The sequence below is a fragment of the Balaenoptera physalus genome, assembly GCF_965194825.1.
Source record: "Balaenoptera physalus genome assembly, chromosome: 7".
In the NCBI taxonomy this organism is placed as follows: Eukaryota; Metazoa; Chordata; class Mammalia; order Artiodactyla; family Balaenopteridae; genus Balaenoptera; species Balaenoptera physalus.
The window spans coordinates 3091179-3117306 of NC_138886.1; the positions used below are offsets into that span (position 1 = coordinate 3091179).

The 26128-nt window shown below is 55.0% G+C and overlaps 1 protein-coding gene across 3 annotated transcripts in view; it reads left to right on the top strand.

The window, feature by feature from the left end:
• The window catches only part of COL5A1 (collagen type V alpha 1 chain), a 159243-nt gene that overhangs the window by 21218 nt on the left and 111897 nt on the right, over window positions 1-26128 (top strand). For all 3 annotated transcript variants that reach the window (XM_082470134.1, XM_082470135.1, XM_082470136.1), the window contains exons 2-4: window positions 18815-18982; window positions 24803-25016; window positions 25961-26123. In XM_082470134.1, the coding sequence (XP_082326260.1) occupies window positions 18815-18982; window positions 24803-25016; window positions 25961-26123 (545 nt within the window). The remainder of the gene's footprint in view (window positions 1-18814; window positions 18983-24802; window positions 25017-25960; window positions 26124-26128) is intronic.

Genomic DNA, 26128 nt, shown 5'->3' on the forward strand with positions numbered 1-26128 from the left:
GGTGAAGGTGTATTGCTGTCTTCGTCCATCCATCCATCCATCCCTCCATCCATCCATCCATCCATCCATCCAACCAAGCATCCATTCATTGATCCATCCATCCATTCACCCACCCACCCATGACCCAGACCTTAAACCCACCCACCGATCCGTCCATGCTTCCATCACAGTTCTGGGTTGCCCCCTCCACCGAACCACTTTTTCTTTTTGCATCAGGGTGTATATGCCCACCCCAGACTCCCACCCTCTACCTAGGGCTCCTTGAGGGCCAGGAATGGCTGACTCACTTCAGCTTCTGCAGTGCCGAGGGTAGTGCCAGGCACCACGACATCCTCCTCACGTTGGTTGGCCTGAACTCAGAGACGGGATAAATACAGTTGCAGCAGCAGAGGGCAGTGCAGTCAGGATAGCAATGAGGTGCTGCCAGCTTTTTAGGAGTTTAGGAGAGAAGGGAAGCCTGTGGCTCTGGAGCAGCTGGGGATGTGGGAGGTCACCTGGAGTTCTCAGCAGAGGCGGGGCGTTTACAGGTGGGGAGCAGCGCGGGAAGCCTTCCAGTTGGCAGTAACGTGAGATAAACTCCGTCTTGGGAACCCGGAGGTGGAGTGTTCATGTTTCAGGATATTTGGTTGTCCATTCAGAGATTTCTACTAATTCTCCAAATACCTCTGTTAACTTTTCTTGACTCTAAAAATAAAGCATACTTATTAGCAAATTTGGGAAATAGGAAACTATAAAAATGCCTTTTTCTTTCCTTTCTGTCTTAGTTGGTTTGGGCTGCTATAATAAAATACCACAACCTGGGTGGCTTATAAACAACAGAAATTTATTTCTCAAAGTTCTGGAGGGTGGGAAGTCCAAGATCAAGATGCCAGCGTGGTGGGCGGAGGACCCTCTTCCTGGTTCATAGCTGGTGCCTTCTCATGTCCTTACATGGTGGAAGGGGCAAGGGAGTTCTCTGGAGCCATCATCTTTGGGGGTCAGGATTTCACTCCTTGGATTTTCGGGGGGACACAGACTTTCCTCACATTTTCCCCTTTTCATGGCTGAGCTCATGTACAGAAACAGTGTTGTGTGTGCCTTCCTTGTGGACACTTCCCGTGTCATTCATTACAAACTCTTTGTAAGTATCTTCATGGCTTCCGACGTTCCATCGGAGGCTTGCCTTGGAGTTCACTTAACTGTTTCTCTCATGTGGGATTTGGGTCGTTTCCAGTTGTTTGTGTTATAAATAACACTTGGATGGACATCTTCTGGTGAATCCTCTCTGATTGTTTCCTTAGGGTGGATTCCTAGACATTGACTCACTGCATCTGAGCACAAGAATGTTGTAAAGCCCTTTTTTTGCAGCATTACATTCCAGCCAAGGGTGGGCAGTTACCGCCCCAGCTACTGTGCCCTGGGCACTGTTATTCTCAGGTGCTGAACCCAGGTGGACCCCATGTGATAGAACTGGGGTTACCCACCCCCCTGTAAGCCAATCACTCGCCCGTTTCTCCTCCTGGGAAGCAGCAGGAAGCTGTCGTTTAATGCCTGGGACCTGGCGTGACCGTTGCTGGGCCTGTGGCTCATCCAGGTCACTTGGGCCTTCTGCGCACTACCGTTTCCTCGTCTGGAGAATGGAGTGGCACTTCCTACTCTACGGGGTCATTGGCAGAAGTTGGGTGATTAATAACAGTTATAATTCATGTGCATGCCTAGCTTTAGACACCTCCTCTCATGTAGTCAGAAAACCTAAGGGCATCTTCTAGAACCTACTAGACAGTCAATAGATGCGAATTGTCTCCCCTCCCCTTCTCTCCCTCTCTCGGGCCATCTGTGCATTTGCTGAGTGCCTGCCGTGGCTGGTTGAGTGAACAGTGATATCGGGGTCCAGCTTGGTAGGATCTTCTCCCCACCAAGGAGGTCACATCGAATGAGTGTGCTTGGCGTCTACACTGGAGGACTAGGGTGGGGCTCACATCTGGGGGGTGCTACAGAGGTGGGTGCAAGACTGGGCTGGGCTGGGCTGGGCTGGGGCAGGTGTGGAGGAAAGGGCAGCAGTCTGCTCACCGGGTCTGGGGCAGAGGATGGGCTCTTGTCCGTGGCTCTTCCAAGAGTGGAAACGGGCTCCGTGTAGCTCTGCACTCTTGCCCTTCACCCACTTCCGGAAGGTGGACGGAGCTTTCTGAGACGGTGACCGTGACCCCTGGAGAGCCTGCGGCTGTCCACCCGGTGGAGGGGGGGGACTCTGAAACCTGGCTTCGTTACCCCACTGAGTGTGGGGCCTAGGAAATTCAGCCGGGACTGGTGGTACGGACTCGTGGGTAGTGACTGTGGAAGTCAGGGCTCGGTCCCGCTCCCTGTATGTGGTGCCTCCCAGGGGAGTTGATGAAGTCCATGCACAGTTCATTTTGTGTCCACATGGCTGGTTTTGAGGCCTAGTTACAGTGTTTTGAAGACTTTCGTAGCTCTAGTGATTGAAAGATGCCTTCTGGTCCCGGGGGAAGCACTGTGACATATTTCTCTAAAGGTCAGAGGGACCCAGTGCAATGTTCTTTTCCTTGAATCAGATAATTGAATAAAGTCATTTCAGCGCCGAATACATAGAACCACCTAGACACCAGGATCATTCTGCAGCCTGTGCTCTGAAAGCAGCTCCATTTGGGGCTGTGTGAGGAACCGCACATTTGGGCGAGTGTGTGAAGGCGTTGATGGTCCAGACAGTGGCTTTAATCTGGAGCAGGAAATATTGCTTTGTGACATTTAATAGGTGTTAGACTATGTTCTATTTCCAAAGCTGGCTTTTCCAATGAGAATTTCAAGGCAAAGCCCAGCGGATGCCAGTGCTGGAAAATGAAAGAGCCAACAGATGCACTTGCGTTTGTCCACATGTTAGTGCAAAAGGGTAGGGGCGAGCTGGCCAGGCCTGACGAAGGGGGCCCCGTGAGGACTTCTGGTGTGGGGTGGCCCACTTCAAATGTCAGACTCTGGGAAGCATAGACAGTCCAGAGAAGTGCAAATGCAGTTTTGTCTTATAAAGACCAGTTAAACGTTGCCCATTATCAAGGCAAAGAACAAGAGATCTGTGACTATCTTGCATTTTTAGGTAGACATGGAGAGAGGACAGTTATTTAATCATATAATGCCATTTCCTGCTGGACATCGATTGGCATTTATGATGCCATTAATTTGTTATACAAATACACGTCCATCATAGAATTGTTAAAATAAAAAATCCATCATCATCCCTTACTTGTTTAAACCGTGGTGCTAATGATGTTGACGCTATGGTGGTTTCTGTTAAGTGCAGCCAAATAAATTACTAATTGAACATTTTGATGTATTTATGATGTATTTATTTTCCAGTATTTTTTCTACACCTGCTTTTACAAAACTAGGATTACATACTCCTTTGTAATAGTTTTAAATGAAAAATATGACGAGTAAGTCTCTGTAAATGGGGAGTAAAAGGGAACTTCTTCAATCTGATAAAGGATATTCATGTAAAACCCACATACTGAATGCTTTCCCCCCTAAGATCAGGAAAAAAGCAAGGATGTCTGCTCTCAGCACACCTATTCAATATTATATGGCAATCCTAGCCAGTGCAATAAGGTAAGAAAAGGAAATAAAAGGCATGTAGATTGTAAAGGAAGAACTAAAACTGTCTTTATTTGAAGACCACATGATTGTGTTAAAAATTCTAAGGAATTTACCCAAAAGCCTCTACAGCTAATAAGTAAGTTTAGCATGGTCACAGGAATCAAAATCAGTATACCAAAATCAGCCCTATGTCTAGATAGTAGAAATGAACAATTAGAAATAGAAACTTAAACAGTGGCATCAAAAATACGAAATACTTAGAGATATATATGATAAAATACCTGAAAATTATAAAACATCACTTAGAGATACTAAACAAGATCTGAAGAATTGGATAGATATACCATTCTTATGGACAAAAACACTTAATATTGTCAAGGTATCATTTTCCTCTGAAATTGATCCACAGAGTCAGTGTAATGCCAATTAAAATCCCAGCAGGCATTTTTTTAAAAAAATAATTCATTAATTTATTTTTGGCTGTGTTGGGTCTTCGTTTCTGTGCAAGGGCTTTCTCTAGTTGTGGCAAGCGGGGGCCACTCTTCATCGCGGTGTGTGGGCCTCTCACTATCGCAGCCTCTCTTGTTGTGGAGCACAGGCTCCAGACGCGCAAGCTCAGTAGTTGTGGCTCACGGGCCTAGTTGCTCCGCGGCATGTGGGATCTTCCCAGACCAGGGCTCGAACCCGTGTCCCCTGCATTAGCAGGCAGATTCTCAACCACTGCGCCACCAGGGAAGCCCCCAGCAGGCATTTTTAAAATGGATATTGACAAGATGATTCTGAAATTTATATGGAAATGCAAAGGACCTAAAATAACCAAAACAGTTTTGAAAAAGAAGAATACTGGGGGACTCATGCTGTGTGATTTTAGAAACTTTCATACATTATTGGTGGGAATGCAAACTGGTACAGCCCCTTTGGGAAACAGTCTAGCAGGTTTTTGTAAAGTTAGTCATACACTTGCCAGGGGGACTCAGCAATTCCACTCCTAGGTATTTACCCAAGAGAAGTGAAAACATATGTCCATACAAAGACATGTATGTGAATGTTCATATGCCATTTATCACCCCACACTGGGGATAACCCACGTGTCCATCCACTGGTAGATGGATAAACAAATTGTGACACATCCATACAATGGAATACTACTGGGCCGTAAGAAAAATGAATACATGAAACAATATGGATACAAAAGCATTATGTTAAGTCAAAGAAGCAGGCACAAGAGACTGCATAGGACATGATACTATTTATATGACACTGGAGAAAGGCAAAACTATAGAAACAGAAAAAAATTGGTGGTTGCCAGTGGCCAGCGGGTGGAAAGAAGGACGTAAGTTTTGACAAATGTATAGTCCTGTAGCCACCACCGTAGTCAGGATACAGAACATTTCCCTTACCTCGAAAAGTCTCCCATGTTCCTCTCCCCAACCCCTGGCTAGTTGGATGGGAGACAAAGGAGTCTTGATTGATTTAGATTTATTTAACTTCTAGTGACATTGAATATTATTTATTTGTTTGCCCCCTCTTTTTTTTAGTTACAAGAGTTTCATATATATATAAATTGTATTTCTGTTACCAGTATCTCCTCCTCTTTATTGCTTGCCATTGTCGTGGTTATCTATTCCTGCATAACAACCACCCCAAAATGTAGTGTCTAAAGTCGAAAGCAATCTTTTACTTTAGCAATCTTAGTTTGCTTGTGAGTCTGCACCTGGGGCAGAACCTGGCAGAGATGGTTTGTCTGCTCCCATGACGTCAGGTTGAGCGGCTTGGCTGGGGCCGGACGGTCCATTTCTAAGATGATTTTCCCACACGGCTGGCAAGTCGGTCCTGGTTGTTGGCTGGGAGTTTGGCTGGGGCTGTTGGCTGGGGGCCTGGGTTTCTCTTCCTATGGGACCCTCCAAGGGGCTGCTTGGGCTTCCTCACCGCATGGTGTCTGGTTCTAAAGAAGAGTATTCCAGACACAGGAAGTAGAGAGTGTCAGTTTCGTAAAGCCTAGATCCGTAAGCTAACAAGCACTCATCACTTCCACCACATTCTATGGGTCACATAGTCACAGAGCCCACCTTCGTTAAAGGGAGGAGGCACAGATACCACCTCTTCATGGGCACTTGTGCTAAAGACTTTGTGGCCATTTTTAAACTGCCACACTTAAAACATATGCTTTAGCATTTTTTGTTGTTGTTGTTGTTAATAAAATGGTGCACATTTTAGGTGGATATAGACTTACAACATTTTTCGGGAGGAGAGGTACACAGAGAGGAGCAAACCCTCCCATTTGCCATTCTACCAGTTCTCAGCCCCTTCCCAGGTGTACCCCCTTCACTATTTGGCTGGTACTGTTCTGGGCATTTTCGTGTGTGCATTTACCTGGTGTGTTTTCAGATTATACAGACGTCTTTTATTTTAACATCCAAGGGATGGTGCTCTGTGAATGTTTGGTAACTTGCTCTTTTCCCCTGATTACATGTCTCGGCTGTCTTTTTGTGTCGGGCCATCTAGATCATCCCCCCTCCTGCGGCCTCTGCAGAGTATTTCACAGATGAACCTCCTGACTGATGGGCATTTACCTTGTTTCCAGTTATATTACAGTCGACACTGCCTTGGATGTCCTTGCTTGTATACAAGCCTTTGTGCAGGATTTCCCCTCAAAGGGGGGGATACCAGGTCCATCTATGTGTACAGCCTAATTGGAATGCTGCAAAATTGCCACCCCCTGCCAAAAAAGGTTTCTCTCCCACTGGCGTTTATCTTGGATCCCCAGAAGGCACGTTCCCTTTGGACGTTGGTTGGTTTCAAAACGGCCGGTTGGTTGGATGTTCCTTCATTCACTGTGCTGAGTGTCTGCCTCAGGCTAAGTTCTCTCCTCTGCTGTGATGAAGGGTACCACTGTCCCTTCTCTCAGGGGGCTCACAGGTGGGGAAGTGGCAGGGCTGCAGGAGCACCTGCTGCCGTCCAGGGCAGACTGTGGTGGGGAGCTGCGGTGACACGGAGGAGGCACAGGCCCGCCCCGGTGTGCGGTGGCCTCTTGTTCTCCTGGGCCTTCATGAAGCAAAGGGGTCTCCTGTGGCCACCACTTTGACTTGTCATTGTAACTCTCGAGGGAGGGAAGGAGTCTGGAAATCCAGCGTTTTCGGTGCTGTTAATTCCAGAGGCCTTTCACGGCTTCCCAAGAGAGGCAGGAGGCCTGGGGGGGTGATGGAGCCGCTGTTGGTTGGGGTGTGCTAGCACTTGTTCCATCGTGGGTGTCACTGTCTCTAGTCCCGGGTCCTGAGAACTCCACTAACACGTGCAGGAAGCCCAGCCTCCTCCTGGGGACCCACCGGCGGCAAATGCACAGGTCAGCGCAGCCAGGGCCCGGCCTGGCCTCTGCAGTGATGGGAGGGTGAGTCCAGAAACGGCCTGGACCTTCCCCACGTGCCAAGGCGCAGTAGGCCTCATAGAGCATCGCTGAGTGAATGAAGCCCGCGTGGCAGCTCAGGCCAGCCTCAGGGACAGGTCCTGCTGGTCCCTTTCAAGACGCTGTCTGGGGTGGGGTGGTCTGGTCCACAGCTGGTGCGGTTCTGCAATTGGCCCGTACCCGCGTCCCTACTTAGCACGGCTCCCCGGGTGCCCCGCCTGGGCGAGGCCCTGGATGCAGAGGGGCCTCTGCCAGTGTGACCCCAGCTGGCCCGATGGCAGCCAGCCCTCCCTCTGGGCCTCCTGGAAGCAGGTGGGGCTGTGTGGAGCCTGCCCGAGCAAACCCAGCCAACCCCAGCACGTGGAATCTGGCGCTGGGTGCCATCTGCACCCCTTTCCTCCAGAACAAGGAGATAAATTACCTCTGAGGAAACTGAGGTTAATCAGCTGGTTCCCCATCACGCCTGTGGGCTCCGCTCCTGGACCGGCCCCTGCTGGCAGCGCCCGGCCCCCTCTGCCCTGCACCATCGTTGGCAGTCGGATGCAGGATTGATGTCTGTGGCCGTGTCTGTTCTGTTCATAACCTTTGAGGGTTGACAGGGGAGAGGAACGTATATACTCACACGTTTTTATAAAGGCAGGTGAAAAGCAGGGATGACCAATGAGAGGAAGAAATGCAGAGTAAACGCAGGGAGAAGCTGGACACCTCCATACTTCTTAGGGCTCCGGCCCCTCGGCTGTGACATTTCCTCCCAGTTCGCAGTGGAGTCTCAGTCTGGTTGCAGCACCCGCAGCCGTCAGGACGGTGGGAACGAGCCTGCTCTGTGTGGCCCAGCTCCATCCTGCCTGGATGTCCCCATGCTGCCCTGCTGGGTGTGGGAGCATCTGAGCCTGGAACATTCCTTGCGTGGCCCCAGACTAGCCGGAGAGGCCTCTGCCAGCTCTGGGCAGCCCCGTCTTCCTCTCTGCTCCTGCTGCAGGACTCCTTCCCAAGGGCTCTGCAGGTCACCTGGCCCTCGAGTGAGTCCTCGTGGGCGACGTGACTTACTTCTAAGTAACCATGTGTATGCTGAGGGGCGGCCAGGCTGGGCTGTAGGTGCCCTCAGGCTGGGTGGTGGCGCCTGCATCCTTCTGAAACCTGCAGAGGCACCGCCAGCATCTGGGCTTAGTGTGGGATGATGTGGAGGTGCCAGGTGTCCAGACACTCAGGCCAGCCTCAACGAGAAGTGGAAGACGGCCATCACACCCCGGGGGAAGCAAGTTGCAGACGCATCCCATCTCTGAACGCGGGGATGGGGGAGTTGCCTCCCCACTGTGGCCGCTCCCTGGTAACATTGTGTTTATAAGCAGGGCGATGCCCCCGCCAACTGACATTTCAGCGTAAAATCTCCCAACCACCTGTCAAAAGCTTCTCAGAGCTCTTGACTTTTTGGCCAGGAGAGGAGAGCCGTCGGGCTGGGAGGGGACCAGGAGCAGGGTGATCAACAACGTGTCCCAATTGCCAGGTCTGCCGCCTTACGCCAGGCGCCTGCTGGTGACGGGGGCTGGGCGGCAAGTCCTCTCTGTGGTCCGTTCTGCACTGCCTCACTCCCTGGAGGACCTGGAGCCCTGAGCACATACCCCACGTTACCCCCAGGCAGGCCCTCCTCAAGGGTGCGGAGCCAGGGTGCAGCTTTTGCGTCTGCTTGGGGAGGAGGTTGCCATGGAGTAAGACACACGCATCACCCGGGACTTCACCTCTGGCCCAGAGGGAGGGTGAGGCCACTGGGGCAGGGAAGTGGTCAGGTGAATGGTTGGTATCTAAAAGCTTTGAGAAGTTAAAGTTTATCAACTGAATCTTCAAGATGACGGCATTCCTTCCTTCATTCACTCACTCATCCATCCATTTATCCATGCATCCATCCATCCGTTCAGTCATCTGTCAAGTCATGCTTCATCCGTCCTTCCTTTTTGTCATCTTTCCATTAATCATCTATCCTTCTATCCTTTCTTCCATCTGTCCATGCATCCTTCCATCCTTCCTTCCATTCATCCATCATCCATCCTTCCATCCATCCTTCCATCCATCCATCCATCCATCCATCCATCCATCCATCTCTCCATCCATCATCCATCCTTCCATCCATCCGTCCATCTATCCATCCATCCTTCCATTCATCCATCATCCATCCTTCCATCCATCCTTCCTTCCATCCATCCATTCATCCATCCATCCATCCTTCCATCCATCCTTCCATCCATCCTTCCATCCATCCTTCCATTCATCCGTCATCCATCCATCCTTCCTTCCTTCCATCCATCCTTCCATTCATCCGTCATCCATCCTTCCATCCATCCTTCCTTCCTTCCATCCATCCATCCATCCATCCATCCATCCATCCATCCATCCATCCATCCATCTCTGCATTCTTCCATTCACTTCGTCCCTGTGCCCACGTGTCCATCCTTCAGTGAGGGTTTACTGAGCATCCCATGTGGTACTTTGAAGAGACAAAGGAGAGGGCTGTGTCTCTGAGACGCTTTCTCAGTTGATGTTCAGACCAGTATTTTGATGAGGGAGACAGTAAAACAGGAGAGGCATCCTCTGACCTGTCGTTCTTCTCTGAGCCCGGGGTTTTGAGCTTCTCCCCCATCCCTTGACGGGGGAGGTTGAGGATCTTCTCTCCACCCGAGGCTTCCCCAGGGTCCTGAGCCTCTAGAAGGAGCAGGTTCTCTCTGCCCTGGAGCGACCTTGTCCACCTCATCACTGCTGCCGTGCTCTCTGCTGTTCCCTCCCTGGAAGGAGAGTGAGCGCGGCAGTGGTTTCTCTGGAGGTGTCACGGAGAGCATCCTGCCCTCTCTCCTCCCCGAAGTGTCGGGGGACAAGGGAGACTTTGCCGCCAGACAGCTGTTGCATCCCAGTAGGACCTGGGATGACTCACCTGACCTCTCCCAGCCTGAGATTCCTCATCTGCAGAGGCAGGTGCCTACTTGGTGAGCCGTCTTGCTGACTAAGGGAGCGGAGAGCCCAGGGTGTGTGGGCACCGCGGGAGCTCAGGGCCCAGCTGCCCCTCCCCCAGGCTGGGTACCACCGCCCGCCAGCCCTGCCCCAGACCCCTGCAGCCACTGTCCTGGGGCTGCCTCCTTGCCAAGTGACCCCTCCCTGTCACCAGTGGTGACAGGGAGGCTCTGGATGGAACCCACTTTGCCCAGGGCCACGTGACCCACAAGGGGGTTGGGTCAGCGTCACGTGCACTGCACCCTAACCCAGGTGTTCTGTGTCACCCCTGGGGGTGCGGGGGAGGCCAGGTCAGGCGGGTCTGCGGGGATGATGACACCCGATGGCGCCGTCTCCTTTGGTAAAAATCCCCCCAGAAGCCCTGCTGGTGGGTCCGCAGCCCTTCTTCAGAAACGGAAAAATGGACCAGAGGCAAGGGACAAATGCACCGTCACCGGGCCCCGTGGGCCCGAGCTGGGCTCACTGGCGGCCGTTCCTCGTCCCCAGGAAGCGACAGAGACGGACAGGAGGTCAGAGATGCTGTGAGGCAGGCGGGGTTTGAGCAGGGGATGGAGGGGCTCCCCTGCCCGGCGGGCAGGCCCCTCACGTCCATTCCCGCTGGGCCCCCTGGCGCAGGGCAGGCAGAGCTGGGCTCGAGTCTAGCCCTTCCGTCCTCCAATCCGCCGCTCTCTGCTCTGCCGAGCCTCAGAGGCCCAGCTCTCTGCTCTGCCGAGCCTCAGAGGCCTTCAGGCGGCCCCCCAGCCTGAGCAAGGCAGGTGCGCTGGGTACCGCACACCCCGGGGGTGCTGCGCTTGGGCATCATGTAACACGTGGCATGGGTGAGGAGCTGGCTGGGGAGCGTGGGTCCCCTGGGAAGGGCCGGGGTCAGAGGGCTGGGTGCCCTTGATGCCGGGCAGAGGAGAGGAAGGTTCTAGGGGACCCACCGAGGAGAGCTGAGGGCGGTGGTTTTTGTCAGCGCAGGAGCCTGTGAACCTGTGGCCACGGCCCGAGTTCCCCTGCGCTGGGCTCAGGTCTCTGCCCCTGTGACATCCCTGGGTGAGTGGCAGCCGGGGAAGGTCCGGCAGGGGATGGCCACCCAGTGTCCTGCCTGACCTGCCCCCAGCCCTCCCCTTTGCTTTGTTCCCACAGTTGGGTCATTGAAGAAGAATTTCATTCGGAGCCTCCAAAGCAGCCTGTTTATTTTCCAACCTGCTGGGTTGACCTTCCCGACAGGGCCACGTGCTTTGTGCCAGGACCCCCGCGGGGAGGGCTGGTGGGGAGAGACCTTGGCCGGGGGTGAGGGGGGCCTCGGCTCCCCCCACCCCACTCACTGGCCGTCCCTCGGTCCTGTAAGAGCCTTGACTCTTTTTTTGCTTCCGGGAATCGTAAGATGGGATCTAACAGGGACAGCAGGAAGGGCAGGTGTGTTTCCCGGGTGCGCCTGCTGGGCGCCCCGCAAATGCAGGACAGATGCTCGCTGCGGTGGCAATTACCGTGAGGGCCGGCCGGGTGACAGGGCTTCAGCAGGGACACGCCAGGCCGGGCCCCTGCCCTCCTGAGGCTCGCAGCCCAGGCAGGCAGACCCGTCTCACGCAGGGAATTAGGTGTATTTATACTTAGGGAATGACAGACACACCAGGGCAGCGAGGGCAGTGAGGGCAGTGAGGCTGCGGTTTCGGGGCCCATCACCAGCTCCGTCTTTCACCTGCTGGTGCCGAGTGGAAGGAAGTTCAGGGCTGGGGTGGGTCAGAAGCTGAGGACGTCTCTGTACCAGCCTGCTGTGTGATCTCGAGATGGTCACACCCTTCTCCACACAGCTCCTCTTTCAGAAGAAACGTCATCAGCCTGGGTGTCATTTATGACCCCTTCTAGCTCTGAAATTAGGCAGTTCAGAGAATTTTGAAGACATAATGGCGTTGACCTTGGAGTGAGTGAAAACCTCTGCACCCCCGCCCCTCTGTCAGCCCCCCCATCATGCACGTCCGGCTTGCTCTTCTCCAGCAGCCTCCAGACACTGCAGGACTTGGCCTCAGGCTCCGGGTCCAGAGGGCTCGGCATGGCAGATGTCGGTCTGTGTGCTTGGGAGGACAGGCCACGGAGCTCCAGGGCCGGGGATGCCTGGAGAGTCCAGTGGGGCTACTGAGTCCCCTCAGCTGGGATCAGCACCGCTCCCCCTGGGGTGCCGGGGCCTCAAGCTGGCTTCACTTTACCCAGCAGCGCTGCCTGGAACCCGGGGTCTGGAGTGTCCTGTGCATGTGTCACCAGGGCCATGGCCTTCCCAGACCAGCGAAGGCAGGTATGGGATGGGGGCTGTGCAGACGGTGAGCGGGACGCGGGGAGCTGGGGACGAGGTCGCCTCCCCATGGGACTCGGTCATGGGTTACCCGGTGGAATCTCAAGGCGCACGGCAAGCAGTTCTGATGCATCACAGACTCCTGCCCGAGCCTCTAGGATGGAGGGGACGGTGACCAAACACACTGCCTGGCATGGGCTTCAAAGGCAGTCTTTCCCGACAGCACGTGCTGGAGAATATTCATAGCTTATTGGGGGAAAAGCAGAAACAGGGGTGGAATTTGAGCAAGAGCCAGTGCGAACCCTAGCCAGCCTCGTTCAGGAGGCCTGACTCTCAGGACCTCGACCCAGCTCCTTCCCAGCACGTGGAACGGTAGTGTGTCCCCTGCTTGCAGCTCGATGTCACTCCGAGAGTTAAGTCCAATGGGATGCGGTGACAGCGCGCCAAGGTGAGGTAGCGGCAGTGTTCAAGTTGTCGAGTCCCCCGCTCTCTGCCTGGCATACGTAAGAGCTGTGGGTTTGCTCGCTTAGTCTGTCAGCAAACGCGTCTGAGTGCCCGGTGTGTGCGGCAGCTTCTGCGCAGCTGGTGACTAAGCTCCATCCGCACTGGTGGCTCCACCGCCCCGCCCCGCTGCTATGCTGGCGTCCCCACTGGCATACGTAAGAGCTGTGGGTTTGCTCGCTTAGTCTGTCAGCAAACGCGTCTGAGTGCCCGGTGTGTGCGGCAGCTTCTGCGCAGCTGGTGACTAAGCTCCATCCGCACTGGTGGCTCCACCGCCCCGCCCCGCTGCTATGCTGGCGTCCCCACTGAGACCTGGGGACATTAAATTTGGTGAATCGTTGAACCATGGAAATGGCTCCCTCTCCCTGGGCCTCTGGGCTCAGGTGGGTCTTTCTGGCTGAGTCACTTTTGTTCTGAACCCCACCTCCCACATCAAGCTCTGAGGGCTGAGGAGGGCCGGGGGGATAAGGTGCTGATGTCAGGACTTGGTGAGGATCCCCCAGCCCCGGGTGTTCTTGTGCCCTGGGGCTGGCAGAACACTGGTGGCATGGGTCGGCAGCGCCCGGCTGGAACGTTCTGATACCGTTCTGAGGACGCGTCCTTTGTAGCTCAGGGTGGTGACCCCAAGTCCTCTCCCTACTTCCCCTCCTCCGCCCGTTCCTGAAAGCGGGCTGTGACCCGGCGTTGTTGGCAGAGAAACATTCTTCCAGGAGGGGCTCCCCTCGCAAAAGAGGAGCTGCTGAGCCTGAGATGGACCCTCAAGCCTGGGCAGGCTGGCGCCCTGGCCTCAGCGGCCCCTTCCTTGCTCTGAGCACGGTGGAGGGGTGTCCGGAGGCCAGCTGACTGCCCATTGAAATTCCTGCTAAAAGCAGTCACCTGATTCCCTCTGCTCTCCTAGGTGCTGGGTGCCCTCGCCAACGCCCCGGCAGCCCTGCTAGTTCTGGGCAGGGGAGCGGGGCATTGGGCAGACACGGTGACGCTGTCCCCGGCTGTGTCACCAGCCAGCTGGCTACTGGAGCTTGATCCTTCTCGGCGGGGTTGTGTGCCATGTCCTCCAGGCTCACCAGCGTGGTTTCAGTCCTGCCATCTCTGGTTCCACATGCTGGGTCAGAGTGACCCACCGGTGGTCCAGGTCATGAGTGCCCCGGGCATGCAGCGCACTGCAGTCATTCTGCATGGCTGCTTTGGCATCTCGTGTCCTGCAGCTGTGAAATGAGGGCCGGCAGGACCCTGGGTGACATGGAGCTCCCTTATTCCGTTATTCTGTGTCCAGAGGAGCACAGGGCAGCTGACGTGTAGGGATGATTGTGGAAATGCCTTTTGGGGGAGGCAGAGAGGTCATCTTTGTGTGGTTGGTGGAGACATTGCCATTGGCAGCTGGAATGTTTGACTGTTTAGCAGGCCAATTGTAAAATTTGTCTCTGGGACATCTACCTCCTGATTTGCACCATTCACATGTGTATTGCTTGTTCATCCGTCCGTCCATCCATCCATCCATCCGTCCATCTGTCCATCCATCTTTCCATTTTTCCATCCATCCGTCCATCCATCCATTTTTCCTTCCATCCATCCATCCGTCTATCTATCTGTCCATCCACCCGTCCATCTGTCCGTCACCCATCTATCTGTCCATCCACCTGTCCATCCATCCATCCATCTGTCCATCCGTTGATCCACCCATCCATCCGTCGATCCACCTGTCCATCCATCCATCCACTCGTCCATCCATCCGTCCATCTGTCCATCTGTCCATCCATCCATCCATCCATCCATCCATCCGTCCATCCGTCCATCCATCCATCCATCCATCTGTCCATCTGTCCATCTGTCCATCCATCCATCCATCCATCCATCCATCCATCCATCCATCCATCTGTCCATCCGTCCATCCATCTTTCCACCCATCCATCCATCCCTCCATCCATTTTTCCATCCATCCATCCGTCCGTCTGTCTATGCATCTGTCTGTCTATCCATCCATCTGTCCATCCATCCATCCATCCATCCTGCACTTCTATATATATATCTTTATTGAAGTCTAGTTGTTTTACAGTGTTGTTAGTTTCAGGTGTACAGCATACACTTCTATATTTGAGCTCCTCCTTTGTGCCACTGCTTTTCAGGGCCTTCATGCTGCCTTTCTGGCATAGGGCAACTGGAACTCAACTCTGCGTTTCCAGATTCTTTCTCAGCTTCCCCCTTTCTGCCTTAAAACTGACCTCTCTGGCGTCCATTCCTTTACGGGTCTGGGGGTGTAATACCTGGTTACACCTACGCGGTCTCAGGCAGGTTCAGTGCAGAAGCAGAAAGGGAACAGCAGGCTACTGTAGGGGAAGGAGACGAGTGCAGGAATCAGGGGCTTACACAGCCACTGGCAGAGCAGGAGAGGTGGGGTCACCAGACCCCCCCCCCCGACTCATGGTCACACCACCAGAGTGGGAGGGCGCCCAGACGTCAAGAAGTCTGCAAATATCAGTGGACCCCGTGACCTGGTCCCAGACTCTGCAAGAAGAGGGTTTCTTTCCCTCCCATTCCAGCTCCCCTCTGAGTGTGGAACATAATTTTCATCCCGAGCCCTTCCCGCAGAGGGGTCTGGGAAATGTAGTTTTCAGCTGCCCAGGCTCCGCGGAACAGGAAGACACTGGAAGAGCCTGAGTGAGCCCAGGCCTGGTGCCCACCGCTCCTGGGGACTCCCAGCACGGGGGCGATCCCGGTCACGACCAGGGTTACGTGGAAGCCACCAGGCTCTGTTTCCACGAAGCCCTTGGGGCTGCCTTGTTCACGTCACCTGTGGTTCTCAGGTGGGGAGGGACCCCTGGTAGGGTGCATGGGCTGCACGGTCAGTTCCTTTTCTGTCTTCCCTGAACCAGTGGACCACGGTGATCCCCAGGGAGCCCCGGGACGTTCTTTGCTCGGAGGGAGGAGCCAGGAGAAGGGCTCTGGGTGTTGGGCTCTCGGGTCCCAGGAACTGTGCTGGGCTCTTTGCTGCTATAGCTTCTCTCACTGACCTCGAGAGAGGAAGTGGCCCTGAGATGTTCTCCCTGGGGGCGGGGGGGTGATGCTGGGCTCAAGCCCCCGCCCACTTGTCCCCAAAGCTGGTGCTGTCTCCCTGCAGAATTCTTGCCCTGATAGAGGAACCAAGGCTCCCAGTTCAAAGAGGGGGTCTCTGGCGTCACCAGGGAGGAGAGACCATGGAAGCCATTACTACACCTTTTATAAAATGAAAAAAATACTTTTTTAGCTCTGGCACAAGCAGGAGGGGTGGCATTGGGCCTGGAAATGTCGGTGGCCTTTTCAGCTTGTTGCAACAGAGGTCCATAAACATGGCCTGGAAGGCTTCTGGGAAACAGCTCTCTCTGCTGGCCATGGAAGACGCAGGTCCACAAGCCTGCGCATCTGGGAAGAGCATCACGGCTATCGGGATGTGAGTCCCAGACACCCAGCCTAGATCTTTGATGCCTCTCCTGGCCACAGCCGATCTTGGAGCCGACCATCTCAGAGATGAGCCAGAGCTTGGCTGTGTCATAGGGCAGGTGAGCCAGCGGCTGGCACGGCCATCTCTCCCCATAGGCCAAGTCGAGGCCCTGGGCTGTGCCAGGCACCTGCGTCTGGCTCTGCTTCTGATGTCAAGTGGACAAGCTTCCGGTGGAGGGGGGGGCGGGGTGGGAGGGGTCGCTGGTGCCGAGCGCTTCGGAGGTGCCACCCACGCGCAAGGGGCTGACCCCCCAGTGTGGGGGGACGGCTCCGGGCAGGAGCTTGAAGCCACCCAGGGGAATCAGAGAGGCCCTGAGAAGCAGCAGCTCTACTCGTGGTGGACGCCAGCCTGGACCAAGGGTGTCCTGGGTCCCTACCGTGCCCCTCCCTCTGCAGAGGTGGGAAATCCTCACCCCGCAGGTTTCTGGTCCCTTGATTAAAGTGACAGAGGTGTGCAGCAAAGCCGAGTTGTAGAAATGACACCGCTGGAACAGGGGCCCTCAGAACCCTGAAATCTGGGCAGTACGGTGCCTTGCAGGGGACTGTGGACGGGGCCGGGGGTTGGCGTGTGTTTAGTGATGGAGAGCAGCTTCAATTCGCTTCCACCCTGGTCGCCCTCAGAGCCTGGCCCAACCTGCCGTCCTACCCTCATGCCCAGCTCCTCAGGGTTGGAGTGGCCTACAGGGCACCGTCCCCCCTTCCCTCTGGCACCATCCACCATGCCTGCGCTAAACGCCCTGCCTGGCACCTGCTCCCCTTCCAGGCTTCCATCTGGGTGATTCTCTTGTTAAGGACTTGCCTGGACAAGCAGCGGGGCTGCATGGCCACCCATCCCCCACGGTTGTGCTGGGCTCCACATTCAACAGCTTGGCTGCAGGATTGCTCAGAACCTGGCCGAGGGGAAACCGGCCTCGGTGGTCCTTTCTCACCTCCAAAGCTTTCACCCTTGTTAAAAAGGTGGAACCTTCCTCTTGAGCGAGTCCCAGGCATGTAATGACCCTCTGGGGAGGAGGGTCAGTGGGCCGGGGAACTGAATAGTTAAGGAGCCCAGAGATCCCAGGGGCAAGCTTGTGTCAGCCCGCTGTTGCACCCAGCAGTGGGTGTGGACTTTAGTGGCAAGTGTCAGAATCTAACCCAAATTGGCCTAAGCATGATGACAACATGTTGGTTTGTGTAGCTGAGTTTTCTTCAGGCACAGCTTGATCCAGGAGCCCAAGCTGTGTGGCGGGAGTCTGTCGGTCCACATCCTCAGACAGGCGCTCGCCACACCCCAGAAGACAGCCACCTGCAGCTGCAGGTTCGTCATCTGTGTGTGAAGCCAGCAGAGCAGAGAGGAAAAAGCCCCAGGATGGAGCTTCCTTGGCCTGGTCCTGTCACATGCCCAGCCCTGGACCAAGCCCCTGGGGCAGGGTGGTGCTGTGCTCTGATTGGCCAGGGAGGCCCACGTGCCCCAGGGGAGGGGGTGTGGCAGCCCCACCCACACCCACATGGATAGGCGGGTGCTGGCCACTGGGTTCCCCAAAAGCCCAGCTGCACAGATGTCCTGTCACGCTGACTCCAAGTTCGAGTTTACTTTCTATGCCTGGACTCCCAGGACTCTTGTTTGTAGTAACATGAGCTGAACTTTCCATGCGAAACTGGCTTTGTTTAGGGCGGGGGTGGGGGCGTGAGGATCGCAGGCCTGTGGTCCGTCCTCACAGCCTGGAGGTCTGGGGTCTTTCTGATGTGGTTGGGGCATGTGCAGGGACATGGAGGCTACGTTTTGCATTTGTGGGGGACGGTTGAGCTCACCAGAATGCCAGCTTCTTCCCTGCCATCAGGGGCTGCTCCCTTCTCTGCGGGGCCTGGAGGGAGGTCAGGAACTTTCCAGAAGGGATGCAGGGACCCGCCCCTCTCTTGCTCTTGGTTCTGCGCTGTCTTGCCCTGTATGCGCCGGTCTTCTGGGGGCAAATAGAATCTGGCTATCTGTGTAAACTGTTATGGGAAAATTACGTCTTAATTGGATGAGGATGGGGGATAAAATGTGCCAGGGGCATGCCCGCTGTTCTCCGTGGCACCCAGGAGGGGCACGCGCTCCGGCAGTTACATAACAGATTTCATGAGCTGTCAGTCACTCCCGTTTCGTAGGACCGGCCTTGGTAAAGCTGCTTCCATCAGCTGTGGGATCTAACACCGCCTTTCAGCTTGTGTTTGGGGTAGGTCTTCTGTGACACTAATGAGGAGAGGTGTCTGGGAACCCGGGGCTTGTACGGCACTTGGGGAAAAAAAAGAGCAACGCGAATGCAAAATCAGGGAGGCTTTGCTGCTGGTGGGCGGCTGCTTGCGGGGACCAGGTCGGGAACATTTCTGGCCGTGTGCATTTCTACAAAGTGGGGTGTCCTGCCCCCAAGAGCACCCGGTTTCTGAGCTGATCCCTTGGTATCTATCTTCTGAGTGTCAGAGATTGAGGTGCGGGTGAAGGGAGGTGGTGAAGGTTGGTTTCCAGTTCATCTAAACCCTCCGGGGGCTCACCAGAGGGGGGCCTGCCCCGTGTGCCTTCCCTTCCTGCCCGTGGCTAACCCCACACCTCCTCTTTGTCCTTTCAGCTCAGCCAGCAGATCTCCTGAAGGTTCTAGATTTTCACAACCTGCCTGACGGAATAACCAAGACCACAGGCTTTTGTGCAGCGCGGCGATCTTCCAAAGGCCCGGATGTTGCTTACAGGGTCACGAAAGATGCCCAACTCAGCGCGCCCACCAAGCAGCTGTACCCTGGTAAGAGACGGCGTGTGTGCATGGCGGGGTGGAGAAACGTGCTTGGTTTTCCGCGAATGAGCCTGGTTCGAGGTCAGGATAGTGAAAACACAACCCGGCACCCCTCACCGTCCACCACCAAAGGGACAGCGGGGCCTCGTCTGTTCACACTGCTTCTCCGAGCAGGTGTCTCTCCAGCTGTGGACAGGCTGTCAGGACTCCAGAGGCGAAAAGGAGACAGATGGTTCCCGGGTGACGGGGTTAAGAGAAACCCTGGGGTCACGGGAAAGGAAACGCTTCCAGACAGAAGCTTAACTGGGGCGAGGACGTTAAGGGACACATGAATCAGACGTCATGGCTCCCAGCAAGAGAGTGCAGGCTTTTAATGAGAATCAATTGCCAAGTGTCACATCGCTGCTTTTAATTATGTACCCAGAGCGGGAAGTGATGTTTGCTGCTCGGATGCGGCATCCGAGTGGTCCCTGACGGCCCGCCCCCTTCACACCCTTGGGGCCTATATCTGGACCGGCTCACTAGGCCCAGGTTTGATAACCTCTCCCTCCACCTCAAAGGAGTTCTTCTTCCTGACTCACATCAGAAAGGGCCCAGGGGACCTTGGGCAGATGAACTCACCTCAGGAGATGTTTTGTAATAATTAGAAGACCGTACATCATCTTTTTGGTGACTGCATGCACCCTGGACGTTGAACCCTGAATCAGGCAATCTTTTGACAAGTAATGGTGTCTCTGTTTTGTCACATCCCCACTGGGTCCCAGAAGGACTCACTCCTTCAGGGGCTGCATTTTGCTCCCTCTAACCCTTTCACTCATAACTCTCTGCTTCACCCCAGCTCTTTTCTCAGCTTTCCTTTAAATCCAATGGGGACTTTTAAGGGTTTGTCTCTGCAAGAGGGGCTGGGTCTGCTCTTTCCAGGAATGTCATTTGGGGTTGGTGAGATCTGTCCGGGGCCCTGAGCCCATTCACTATCTTAAAGAGCCCCCCACTTTACCACCTTTGGGAGCCAGACATCCCCCTTCCAGAGCGTTTGACCATCATTGAAGACAGGGGTCACTGCCAGGGCTCCTGGGTGACTCGCCACAAAGAACCGCGGGGATTTCACTTTCCCGCACAGCCAGAGGAGTGTTTCTTATCCTTTCTTGGGGCCAGTGTATCTTTTAGAATCACCCAGAAGTTGTCTGCTCTCCTGCCCCGAGTCCCCAGTTTAGAATTCCTGTCCTAGGGGGACTGAGGGGCTGGGGGCAGGGGAGGCTTGTGAGAGCTGACGGCCCCAGACAATGGTGACTGCACTTTGGGACAGACACCCACTGCTTGACATGTGTGTGACGTGGTCACCTTCCAAGGTCGTCCTGTGGAATTAGGTGTCCTACCTCGAGGTCATCTGTAGTGGCTTTGCTGACAATTAGTTGAATCTGATCCCTGCCACCCAATTCAGGGTCACAACCAATTCATCGGGGTTAGTATCCCTGCCCGCCCCCCACGACCCCGGTTATCTTGGGGCGGGAAGTATCAGAGGGTCTCAGAATACAGGCCAATTATTGGAGATCTGGTATGAATTCCTCAACAGCCAGACAGGGATTTTTTTTTTTAAGCCCACATTTTTCCTAACCTCTCAAATTAGGATCTTGATTAGATACTCAAAGAGTTTAAAAGGCCGTTACAGGGCCTTCTAGCCATCATTAGCTTATGGGGTACAATGGGTCCATATATAATGATTGTCTCATTAATGCCAAATAAAACTGGAGGTCCTTGGGGATGATTTAAGCGGGAACTTCTAGGGGGTCTTTTCCGCAGGCCCCAGGGTTGATGAAACCACACAGCCTCTCTGGCCTTTCCTCTCTTGGAAACCTCGGAAGGGGCACCCACCTATCTTGCTTTTTGCTTGGATGCTGGCCTCCTGGGGAGCCGTGGCGTCTGGCTGCGTTTTAGACGCTGTGTCTGCTGGGCAGCTGCAGAGGGAAGGGGTGGTGTGGTCAGGTGGCCCCAGCCAGGCCGAGGCCATGGTGGCCTGAGTTGAGCATAAACGTTTTAAACGTCTCAGTGCAAAGGAGGTCCGGGTCCGGGTGACCTCTCGGTAACGAGAAAACCCCCATCATTCTCCCGAGAGGCCACCTGGATTCTCTGGGGATGCAGGCGCCCCTGTGCAGGCCGGGTGAGTCTGGGTCTTGGATGCGGACTTGGGGGCCAAAGCTGAGCAGGTATCTGGGAGCCTTTGCAGGACCTGCCCCCCTTCCCCAGCCCAGACGCCGGCCTCACCCAGTCATTGATTGTCCCGCTTTGTACAGATCGCCTGCGATCCAGGCTGTTTCTTTTGGGGAAATCACGGTTCCTTGGGCTGGGGTTCTTCAGAGGACTTGCCCCCTTCCCAGCAGGTGAAGAGAAGCAGTTCGGTGTTCTCTGCACTTGCCAGCAAGACGGGCCTAGTGTTCCTCCCCGATCCTAAGAGGATTTTCTGGTCTTGCTTAGAGCCTGTAATCTGGGTTCTGAATCAGCAGGAGCAGGAGTGCAACTCCAAGTTACTGACCTTGATGTTTGGCGCTGGGTGGTCCTGACACTGGGTAGAGCACAGAACCCGGGACGGTGATGCTTTGTGGGAAGTGGAGACCACCAACAAACCAGAGAGGGTTGCACAGCTTGCCTGGAGGGGGGGCGCTTCCTGGGCCTCATCACCCTCTGCCTGCGGGCGTGGGGGGCAGCACGTCAAGGGAAGGCTGGCCTGAGACCCTAGAAGAAGCCGTCATGGGCCCTCCCTGAATGCAGGAGGCAGGCGTGTCCCATGAGGCTGCCCCGGCCCCTGGGGGTGTGCCCCTGTGTCCCGGAACCACGGGCCTGCTGCCATCACCCAGGTCCAGCCATGCCCTCTGAAGACATCCAGGCAAGGCAGCCTCCCCGTGGTCACGCGGCCCCCTCCTCTGTTCTCCTGCCTAGGATTGGGGTCCTCTCCCCATTTCGCCCTCCCTCTGGTAACCTCGGGGCCGCTGAGACTCCCTTCCTGCTCAGGGTCTGAGACGGGGCCTGGCATAGTTATGTCTCCCACTCACTCTTCCGCCTTCACTCCAGGCCTGCCCTCCACCGTGGGGTGGGACCTCCAGAATTAGCCTCTGTCCAGCGGAACATATAACTGTTGGCTTAGTAGGGTTCAGTTTAATAGCAAATGCACTTATTAAACGCCCACTGTACACCTAAACTGCTCCATGCCTTTGGGCTTCAGCCCAGGTGGAAAGGAAATGGTCTAAGGAAGTAACTGGGCCTCTTGCTGAGCTCACCCCTCAGTTTTGACTCTTCTCTGAGAAATAAAATATGAAGCGTTGGATAGCAGGTGAGTTTCTCCCAGACAGTGTAGATTATAAAGCGTGTCAGCGTCCGGCTCATGTCCAGATGAGAATGAACGGTTTCTAAAGTGACAACAAATCCTTTGTTATTTTGCCAGGAGGGAGATGAATATTAAACGTAATTTCTCCTTTCAGCTTATCTGAGCTGAGAATGTGTGTTACTGTAGCGATTTAAAAATTGGGAGGCAGCATCTGAGTGAGTCGGGAGCAAGAGGGTTCGTGGTCCTGGGGGGTGCGTCACGCTGCAGGGACGGGGAGGGGCCCTCCCATGTCCACTCTTCTCGTTATCTGAGGCAGGAGGGTGAGTTTAAGAGGCGTGGAGTCATCACGGGGTGGGGACGGGAGGCAGGCGACCCTTTGAGATGAGAGTGAGGGGGTGACGGACTCACATGGTGATTGAAGTCCATCCTGGACGTGAGCAGGGACCTCTGAGATGCTTGGGGTCGGACACCACCCTGGGCCCCTTAGTGCCCGCTCACCCCCAGGGACCAAAGGGCCACCACCGAGGTCCTACCACTGGCCTGGCTGGGGTCTCCCCCCTGGGGCCTGCATGCAAACCCCCTCCCCTACCACGGCCGTTCACTCAGGCTGGGATCTCTGATTCCCTCTCACATCCCACGTTTGGAGGGCAGCGTGGAGGGACAGCTGTGACGGTAGTGACCTCCACGGACCTCTTTCCAAATGGCTTCCTGTCTGTGGAAGGGCAGCCTGAGTTGGTTCCTCAGTGACGCCAGCCTTTCCTCAGACAGATGACCTCACTGACCACCTTACCCTCCACTTGGACCTGGCAAACTTTGCTGGATATGGTGGCGCTCAGACATTTGCTGCACATCTGCCCCTTGATCAAACTGTTCCTGCAGCCTTTCCCTAACAGCACATGGCTAAACCTACCCCCTCTCCGGGAGTGGAGGCATCCGGCTGGTTCCCGCCCCGGGGGATGGGCTGGACCACGGTGCTGAGCACAGCAAACAGACCCCGACTTCTAGCTCCTTAACACGGGGCCAGATCCCACCCGGGCTGTGAGCCTTGGGCCTTTCCAGATCCGCACCTTAGCCAGAGCTCTGGGGGCCGTGGGATGGATTTCTCCACCTGCTCTCCATCACGGCCTTGAAAACTCACACAACTCTGTTGGCCTTTGGGGTTTGGGTTCTCTGCCTGAAGCTGCCGTGACCCCTCATGTCCTCACGCTAGAGAGACCGTGTGTCTACCCTGGGTCCTCCAGGGGCTGCAGGGGCAGTTCTTTTCGTGGCACCCCTCCCCCCGCTGTCAGCAGGGCATCCGCAGCGTTCACCACAGGGACCAGAAGCAGAGCCCAGCTGCCCCGCCATGCAGCAGTTCCGCCAGCAGAGGGAGCCCAAGGATAGCATCCCCACTGGAAGCTGCACTGACCCCCCCCATCCCCCGGCTCTGCCACGTGGGCCATCTGGTTGACCTTGTTACAGTTCTAAAGAAAGGGTGGGTCTGATGATGGGCTCTATCCTTGCCCAGGACCGTGGGCTGGGCTTCAGCGCTCTGCAGCATGCTGGGCGTGAGGCAGCTTCAGCCGCAGGGCCTTGTCCTTCCTCTGTCGGGTGTCCCCGTTGACACCCCTCGGGCTCGCTTCTTCGGCCTGGTTCTGAGAAGCACACTGACTTGGGTTGAGCCTTCCTGGCTGTGCATCGATAGCCCAGCTCTCTTGTCAGCCCCAGGCCCTCGCTCTCGGGGGAACTGCAAATTGCACACAGTGAGAACCAGGATGGATGGAAGGAGGGGGCTGAGATTTCCTCTCCCGTCCGTGGAGGCAGGGCGTGAAGGGCGTGCGTGTGGAGGATTCTGGAGCAACTTTGTGCCCTCGGCAGGGCCAGCGCGGGTCTGGCTTTTAATGGCCTCAAATTGTTTCTGGCCTGTGTTGTAAGGAACTCTCCCTCCTACCAACATACCAGGGTTTGGGTTTTCCTTTTAAATTTGTAGTCTTTTGATTTATTTTACTTTTTCTCTGATTTGCGTGTCAACCAGGAAATGTCAAAAAGTGCAATTCTAGTCATGATCCGCTGCCTCTTGCCTTCCTTCCCCTCTTCTCTCTCTCCTCCCTCCCTCCAGAGGGCGCAAAATGAGACACAGTCTGCTAGGCACAGCTTTAGGCACTGCGGAGGGTAAAAGACACATCTGAAACAGCGCCTGCCCAGAGGAAGCTCACATTCTAGAAAGTTCTAAGAAGGATTTATACATAGATGTATTGAGGTGTGGGAACTGAAAAAGATAGCATTGAAGGCTCACAGTTGGAAGGACCAATCAGGTTTGCATTTGGACTGAACCTCGAAGGGGGTAGGTTTGACCATGTGGTGTTAGGGGAAGGCTGCAGGAACAGTTTGATCAAGGGGCAGATGTGCAGCAAATGTACCACCATATCCAGCAGATGTTGCCAGGTCCCTGAGCTGGTTTGTTTGCAGAGAGCTGTGGCTGGGCATGGTTGGGGGCTTCCCGACTGCCTTATCTCTGTCCTCTGTTCCAGCATCTGCATTTCCCGAGGACTTCTCCATTCTAACCACTGTGAAAGCCAAGAAAGGCAGCCAGGCCTTCCTGGTCTCCATCTACAATGAGCAGGGCATCCAGCAGATCGGCCTGGAGATGGGCCGCTCTCCGGTCTTCCTCTATGAGGACCACACAGGGAAACCGGGGCCGGAGGACTACCCCCTCTTCAGAGGCATCAACCTGTCAGATGGCAAGTAAGTGGCACCACTCAGCAACCCACTCCTTCTCCTGCTGGAGGGTCGGGGCAGGTCACCTAAAGCCCCCGGCTGAACTGGGGACCTTATAGTAGAATGTGCTTTATAGCAGGATGGTGCTGACATGCCCGCAGGTCGGGGAGAGCACTGGGCTTGGAGTCCTGGGAGCTGGGTCTTGGTCTGGGCTCATCCTCTGTGGCTCTGGGGAGGCCTTCTTCTCCCTGGGCCTCCATGTCCCCTTTGTAAAATACACTACGCTGTATCAGATGCTAGCCTCTTAGTATCCGAAGGGACACGGGAGACTGTGAAGTTATACCCAACTTCTTCCAGAAAGGATTTAAGGTATCCTTAAGGATACAGACACAGATGTGAGAGTGAATGATTTAAAAAAAAGGTCTTTCCAGAATTCTCTGTTGGATGCATCCCTAAACTCCGGTAGTTTGAAATTAATTGGCTGACACGTCTGAGGCTACGTGCTGTGATCCTTGAAGACCTCAGGACATGATTTCTGCATTTCTAATTGAGAGTTTCACATAGATCCATCAGTCCCACCATTTCCCGTCAGACTTGGTTTCTCCGGCAGCCTGCATTTGCTGTTGGGGGTTGAGATGGTACATAGGGAAGTACTATCAGGTCTCCCCGCCCTTGACCCACTGACCAGCCCACTCCAGGTTTCAGGGCTGTGCTCCGGGCTGCACAGCTGGTCTCATCCCAGAGATGAGAGACCTGATTTTTGAGTCCAGTGGGTCTCACGTGGCACGCGGTGTGGACCTGTGCCCACGCCTGTCCGCCCACAGAGGCTCGCCTCTGAACTGCTCAGTCCCGTGACACTGCAGGAAAGAGATGTCCTCCTGGGTCCCCAGGGATTTGCGGTTGAGGCACTCGTGTTGGTACTTCGTGACACCAGCCCCCCTTCACCTGCCTGGCTGTCTGTTTCTCTGCAGGTGGCACAGAATCGCTCTCAGCATCCACAGGAAGAACGTCACCTTGATCCTGGACTGTAAAAAGAAGATGACCACATTCCTGGACCGCAGCAATCACCCCGTGATAGACGTTAACGGCATCATTGTGTTTGGCACCCGAATTCTGGATGAGGAGGTGTTTGAGGTAAG